Genomic DNA, 7,432 nt, shown 5'->3' on the forward strand with positions numbered 1-7,432 from the left:
AAAAACGGTGTTAGTTATTCCCCTTTTAAAAAGCTACGTAGCATGACATGACCCTCTACCCCACTGTCGTCACACATCATCATAAAATACAATACTCCCCCATCCCCCATATAATGCTACGTCATTTATGGATGATCCCTAGCAGCTCATTTGAAATTAACTTTGAATGATTTGACCATCTCTGAGAAAAGTGAGTGAGTTTAGAAAATACAAACACATATACCTACACACACACATACAGGCATTATCCGATCTCAGCGAACTAAGTCAAATGATATATGAGACTCGGCCTTCCAGGCCTCGGTTAAAGGGCCAACTTTCAGTGTGATTGTTTATCCCTTCTCTTGAGGAAGGCAAAAAGTGCAGGCAGAAAAAATATTTCCTACACGGTAAAAAATCCTCACGGTGTTACCGGTACCACAATCCTATTTGAATTCAACTATATACGTATTCCTTGCGGTATTTCCCATAATAGATATGTTACCTGAGAACAAATAATTACATAATAAATTAAACATAAGTAAAACATATTGTACTCACGTTCGATATTACTTTGGAAATGAAAATTTTCCATTTTTTGCTCCTATTTCCTAGCATGTGTTTGCAGTCCATTAAAGACTTTGCACTTTTGACAATTCGTATCGATTTTGTTGGCTATTTTCGGCAAATTTGAGACTAAGAGAAACGAAAGCAATGAAATTGAAAGACGGATAGGTATTCTAGAGCGAATCAGTTATAAACTTAGAACGGAAAACTAGAACTAGGCAGGCTCACATGGGCATGATCGAAAGGAAATCTCGAGTACTTTTTCAAATGGACGTAAGTAACAATGAGAGATTCTCTTTGAGGTCTTTCTCTTCTGTTCATTACTCGGCCATTTCAACATTTACTACTCTACCCTTTGCATAATATTGTAGTAAAAACCGTCGGCTTTCGATATGTACTGGAAAATTAGTACAAAGTGTTGTAATGACGTCGTAATAAACGAAAGAGAAAGTAAACAAAGAGAGGCTCTCAATGTTACTTACGTCCATTTGAAAAAGTACTCGAGAAATGTGAAGAATTCTTTGCCTTCTGCAGAGTAGGAGTTGGGCGTTTCACCCAAGTCTACCGCATGGTCTATGGTAGAACATAACTCATCATCATGTTTTACCGCCGACGCCGGCGGTAGACTTGGGTGAAACGCCCAACTCCTACTCTGCAGAAGGCAAAGAATTCTTCACATTTCCTTTCGATCATGCCCATATGAGCCTGCCTAGTTCTAGTTTTCCGTTCTAAGTTTATAACTGATTCGCTCTAGAATACCTATCCGTCTTTCAATTTCATTGCTTTCGTTTCTCTTAGTCTCAAATTTGCCGAAAATAGCCAACAAAATCGATACAGTAGAACCTTGCGGCAATTAAAACATAGTAACACTTTTGACAATTGTAATTAAGGATGGAACCACTCAAATTCAATAGATTGGTACAGTGGTGCGAATCCAACGGATATTTATTTCAATTTTAAGATCATTTCTATTAAATAGTTTTCAAAGAATTGGACTCTCGTAAAGCTCCCTTCGAGTCGGTTAATTTTCATCATTTTCGGCACAGTTTACTGTCTCCAGGTTAACGAAAGTGTGAATAACGGTACAATTTAACGATTATGAAAAGTGAAGGGGCTTATAAATACATTTTTCGGCATATTTTCGACTGACGCGAGTGGTGACAGTTTGTGAAAATCGAATTCCGGCAAATGAAAAAAAATCTTTTCCTCGCATTACGGGCCGTCGATTCCCGTTGCAAGGACAATAAAAGTGCACAGAAAACATCTAGAAACACACTGGACATTCTCAAATTAGTGAAAAATGGTTTTTTAGAGAAAAAAATTCGATCCGAAAAATGAAAAAAATACGGCAATAAGAAAAATAGGCATATTCAAATAATTGGCGTTTCACCCGCGACTAGCGACTACCAGATGTCGCCCCAAAATTCCTCGGCCAAAAAATAGTTGGCAAACCAGCCGGTCGGTGCTCAGCTAATTTCGTCCGCGTCCCTTGTCACTTATTTTTTATTGGGTGTTTCATCGGCGGTGCTATCTTTGAAGATGAGCCGCCTTGGATATTCAACTTTTTTTTTTACTTTCTTATTTTATTGCAAATGAGTAGAGGTTTTGATTCTTTTATATTCGGGATTGCAGATATTTTGTCGCATGTAAATTTCGGGTGTTCGTTGATGTGATGGCACTGTAAGGGAACATGTATCTGCCGGTCGGCCAATTTTTCTTTGGACGAATACGTGTTTTGCTGTCATGTTCATTGGATTGCTTTCAATTCATATTTCATGCTCCCACGCGAGTCTAGGTCTATTGATGACATTTGGTCCTTAGACCGGCGACGACTAGGTGCTGTCGGCCTTCTGCCGATAGTGGCAGAATGAGAGGGTGCGAACGGATCTAGCTGAGAAGACAATACCGTAAAAAAGAATAGTTGTCCGGAGGTCGGCTCTAATGGGACTTTGATTTGATTGGTATCGATGATCGCGGGTACGTACTGAAAATTCGCTGCGTCTGTTTTAATGAATCTAATTTAAAATTCCGTTATTGGTAACGTGCATCAGGGTAACGATCCTCTGTATTTCCCTTTAATGTTCGATGTAATCGTTCGCATACGTGTATTTCACAAACAATCCGATTAGGAAAATAGGAAATACTTTCGTTGATTTATAACAGCTCGAGCTATCATAACTCTTTGTCTATATAACGTGGTATCACTCGGTAGTTTGCAACCTAAAAATTTATCGTAGAGAAGTAATAGCGAAATTTGTCTAAATAATGCCGCAATAAGTAGTGATCCGGCCCATTACGATTTTAATGATAAATAAAATTAGCTTTTCTAGGCGATACTCCCACGATCGGCTGTGTGGAGTTTAAATTCCTTCTGTTAAGGAAACATAGGATACTCTCGGTAGCCGGCTACCCAGAGTTTAAAAAGAATTAAAAACTAAGCAACTACCTAATAAACTATGCTTTACAGTTCGCATCGCTTGCTTGGAGTGAATCCTAGACCCTATTCCCTTCAAAACTACCAACTCCGCGACATATATGGAAGAGTCCGATGAACCTTCTGTATAAGTTCCTCCTTTTATTCAAGCGATCGCCGGGTAAAATCAGCACCGACACGATAGAAACCACGAAAAAAATCGTCGCGTTATTGAATATTAATTAAAAATATAAGCAGTGCTACTTATAGCTGGCTATCCGGAGTGCAACTTGCTTATTTTGCTAATCGTATTAATACAACAAATGATAAATTTCCCAAATTCTCGGCAGCCGGCTGCTCAGAGCAATTATTACATGATAACGCAACAACTTCCCCTGCCCGTGATGTGGAGATGCAGAGGATTCCTCGGTGTCTAGTAGCAACATGTATCGGACTAACATTCCTTCCTTTCCTAGAAGATCTGCATACGGACGTGGCCGGCGTCGGTATTGATCAGCATGCAGGGATCAGAATAGCTTGTACGATGTGGCTCATCATGTTGTTCCAATGAACATTTTTCAACCTAATTTGGTTCTGGTCAATAACGGAGCAGCAACTACGGGCGATCTCTTATGCTTATGCTTATGTCTATTAAATAGTTTTCAAAGACCAGGTCATTTTGATGCGAGTTATAAATCCTTAGAAAATCAATTCTAAATCACTTCAATGGTTAGTGATACATGATAAACTAATTTATGTGTAAAGACATTTGAATTAGACGTGACAATTTTTTACCGTGTATCTATCCGACGCACAGAGGAGTATTTGACCGAAAAGCTGGCCGAAAGTCATATTTTCAAAAACCGTAATCAAGGACATCATATTATATCATAATATTCCCTAGTAATTTCTGCATTAGATGGCAACCACGTTGCGTGTATTTACTAAAGTTTGGCAACGTTCTTAACTGTCAAAGGTTTTTAATATTCCAGGCTGATTTAAAGTTGCGCGTGGAAACAAAATCTTCCAAACATCAGTGATTCGAATTGTTCCGAATTCCCTGATTAAGTTTAACTCAAATACTACTAGATCGGCGAAAAAAAACTTGCGCATAATTGCTCCATTTTGAATGCAAGCTATTTGGAAAATTTGACATTTTTGTCATTTTTCCTCGTTTTATTACATTGTCCGTGCGAAGTTCAAGTTAGTATTTGAGTTAAACTTAATTAAGGCACAAGTGTTTTCACTGGGACGGACTGGGAACATAAACTTTTTCAATTTTGAAAAGTAAAAAATTCGCGGATTTTTTTTTACTTTGTATTTAAGTTTGATAAGACTGATATTTTTAGAGTACATGGATCCATCTACACCAAAATATGACTCTGACCTTGGTTTATTTAAAAAATAGGATATTTGAGTCGGAACAATTCGAATCATTGATGTTTGGAATCTTTTGTTTCCACGCGCAACTTTAAATTAGCCTGGAATATTAAAAACCCCTACCGTTGACAGTTAACAGCGTTGCCAAACTTTAGTAAATATATGCAACGTGGTTACCATCTAATGCAGAAAATACTAGGGAATATTATGATATAATATAATGTCCTTGATTACGGTTTCGGAAAATTTCGGCTTTTTCGGTCAAATACTCCTCTGTGGCGACGCCTTAGATTTGTTCAAGATATTCCTGGCGGACGCGCATCCTGATGACAATGGCTATGTTTTACTTCACGAGGAAGAAACGATTTCAATGTGACCCTGGACGAGTGCGGGAACTGCAACAGCAGCACAACTCGTTTCGAGTGGCTACAAAACATCAATAGAATCAAAAACTCTTTGTCGTCATTTCGGACAAAATTGCCGCGAAAAGAAACATCCAATCTCACAATTCACCTGGTTACACAAAAATTGACGCGTGAAAAACTGCACTCTATTGCTTACATTGATCGCTTCTTTCCCAAACTTGTTCTATTATATCCTTATACAACATACTTCGTATCTGAAATTGACAAGCTTTCAAAAATCATCGCATAAACTGTCATTGCATACATAAACAGTTCCTAGTAGTTCGATTACCTGTGGTAATTAGCTTTATAAAGGTACATTCAGAAAAAAACAACCACAAACATCGCTCACTATCAACCACCAACCCGATATGAGGCCTGGTAATTTTAGAATCTTGAACTTGAGCAACACTCGACATAGCCACAATGTGCTAATTCACTTTACACCGTGTGTCGCTAACCTTGAAAAGTTTTCTTCAGCCTTCCCGCCATATCGAACCACCACGCAAAGTTTATTGGCCTTGAAATTGTGCTTCACGTTCATCCATTCATCACAACCACACCGCGAACAGGTCTTCGAGACTCACCTGGATCCTGTAAAGTTGATACACACGACCGCCAGTGCCGACAGAATCGTGCCTCTGCACTTAGTGAACATTTTCCCACATCTGCCAACAGCTGTTCTCAAACCGGACTGCATTCTGGGATTTATGGGCGACGTTATTGGCGCACTACACTTTGATTTAGATTAATGATCGCTCACTTTATTCTCACTTAAATTTGCCCTTCGACAAGAAAGCCCTGCCTTTTAATTACTCTGTGCACACATCACTAACTGTTTCACACGGTCACGGCAACTCCTAGTCAAACACTTCAATTACACACACTCAAGAACCCTCTCCAAGTGGCCACATGCGTTACGCAACAGCTTCCCACCCCAGACGATCAATATTTGAATTGTGATAAATTACTGCCTCTGTGTCACTGACCGGACCGGTGGTACACTGAATTCGAACCTCATCGGTCGCCGCCGGATGCGCGAATCTGACCGTGTCTTCCCGACAACACAAATCACCAACCGAATCTTCATTGGAACCTACTGCTACTGCTGTCGAGCGTTGCTGCAAATTTGAACTGTGTCAACCGCAGCAGCCACTTGCCAGCGCGGGAAACATATTTAAAATCCATTAGTAGAACGGAGTTCGTCCTCTCTCTCTCCCCTTTTGTGTACGAACCGCGGCGATCGCGAGCCGACGACCACCAACAGTACGAGCATCGCTGTGTGACGACTTCGACAGCGTCGAACAACGATCACAGTCATCACCGGCAGGGCATCTTCTGGGCGCTTGGCTGCTGGGGACGCACTATCATCAAAGAATCGAATTTTTAATAATTCTCCGTCCGAGCCAGCAGCTGCTGGCTGATTGAATCTTTCCCGCGCAATCGAGCAGCGCAGCTGTACGCGCGCGCAATGCTGTCTGATACCGACTGCTCGACTTCGCACGACGGAGCACCAACAATAACATCAACTACATCAACTAACTATAGTAATTAGAGCACTTGTACCTACTGCTGCCTGCCTGCCATACTCACTTGGCTACATGTTCGTAGGAACGCGAGTCGGTTGGTCTACTTGACATTGTGTTATCTTTGTATGCAAATTGGGCTGCCGAACAGTGAGTGGCTTCAAGTGGCCAAGCAAGTACATTGGCTCCTACCTACCTACCTACCTACCTACCTACGAGGACGGTTTCTTAGTACAGCTGGATGAGTAATCTTTGCTCGGCTACCGCGCATTGTAACGGTCAGACCGGTATGGTCGCTACTGAGGGATACATTAAATCTGCTGATGAGGCGGAGAATGTAGCTTTGTTTTGTTGTGATTGTTGTTGTCTGTGCAGGCGGTAGTGGCTCTATGCAGACCAACAACAATGGTCTTCCTGGTTTGTGCAACCATATGCAAGAAGAAATTATGAGAGTGGTTAGCCGTTCTTGTGACTGCGAAAACAATGGCGATAGACCGAGTTGTGCGACGTTTCGGTTGCGGAAAAAAACACATGCAATTTATTTTATATTCTTTCTAATTAGAATATAGTGATGAAAAAAATCCATTCAAGGGAATGGCTATTTTTTTGGTTGCAAAGTTCATTATTTTTGTGGAATAAGGCAGCCTCTTGTAGTAAATTACCCGTCAAAATTTGATACCGGCTTGAACTTTCGAACCGGTCACAAATCTTGATAGCTCCTGATTCACCTAGAGTTTTTCAACAGCAACAGTCTTTCTCAAGACTACCTATATTTTTTTTCGACAATTAGTCTTTCTCAAGTCTACCTACTTTTTCTACTCAATCAGTCTTTCTCAAGACTAAAACATTTTTCAAGAACAATTCAGCCTAAAGAAATATTTAATTCTTCCAACATGCCTGGGTCCTCCCAGAAAGGCCGTGTGCCAAAAATTAAAGCTAAACGGAAAAGGGTATCTTCTCCACCCGAAAATTCAATTGACTGCAGCAACTCATTCGATGTTTTATCCGAATGTGAAGCTGATGAAATTTCTAAATTTCCTCGCATTGTGCATAATGCCAATGAGAAGAAAACGCAATCACATCCGCCTATAACAGTGATGATCTGCGGCTTCAAAGCCTTTCGTACTGAGCTTTCGACGTTCGTTCCGGACGTGAAAGTCTCT

General features: G+C 40.5%; 1 protein-coding gene across 1 annotated transcript in view; it reads right to left on the reverse strand.

Moving 5' to 3' along the window:
• Positions 1-6,216, reverse strand: part of LOC131694213 (hyaluronidase A-like) — a 75,087-nt gene extending 68,871 nt beyond the window's left edge. Inside the window, exon 1 of the mRNA XM_058982721.1 lies at positions 5,331-6,216. Within this exon, the coding sequence (XP_058838704.1) occupies positions 5,331-5,443 (113 nt within the window). The 5' untranslated portion in view covers positions 5,444-6,216. The remainder of the gene's footprint in view (positions 1-5,330) is intronic.
• Between the last annotated feature and the right edge of the window lie 1,216 nt (positions 6,217-7,432).

Source organism: Topomyia yanbarensis, chromosome 3 (genome assembly GCF_030247195.1).
Source record: "Topomyia yanbarensis strain Yona2022 chromosome 3, ASM3024719v1, whole genome shotgun sequence".
NCBI lineage: Eukaryota > Metazoa > Arthropoda > Insecta > Diptera > Culicidae > Topomyia > Topomyia yanbarensis.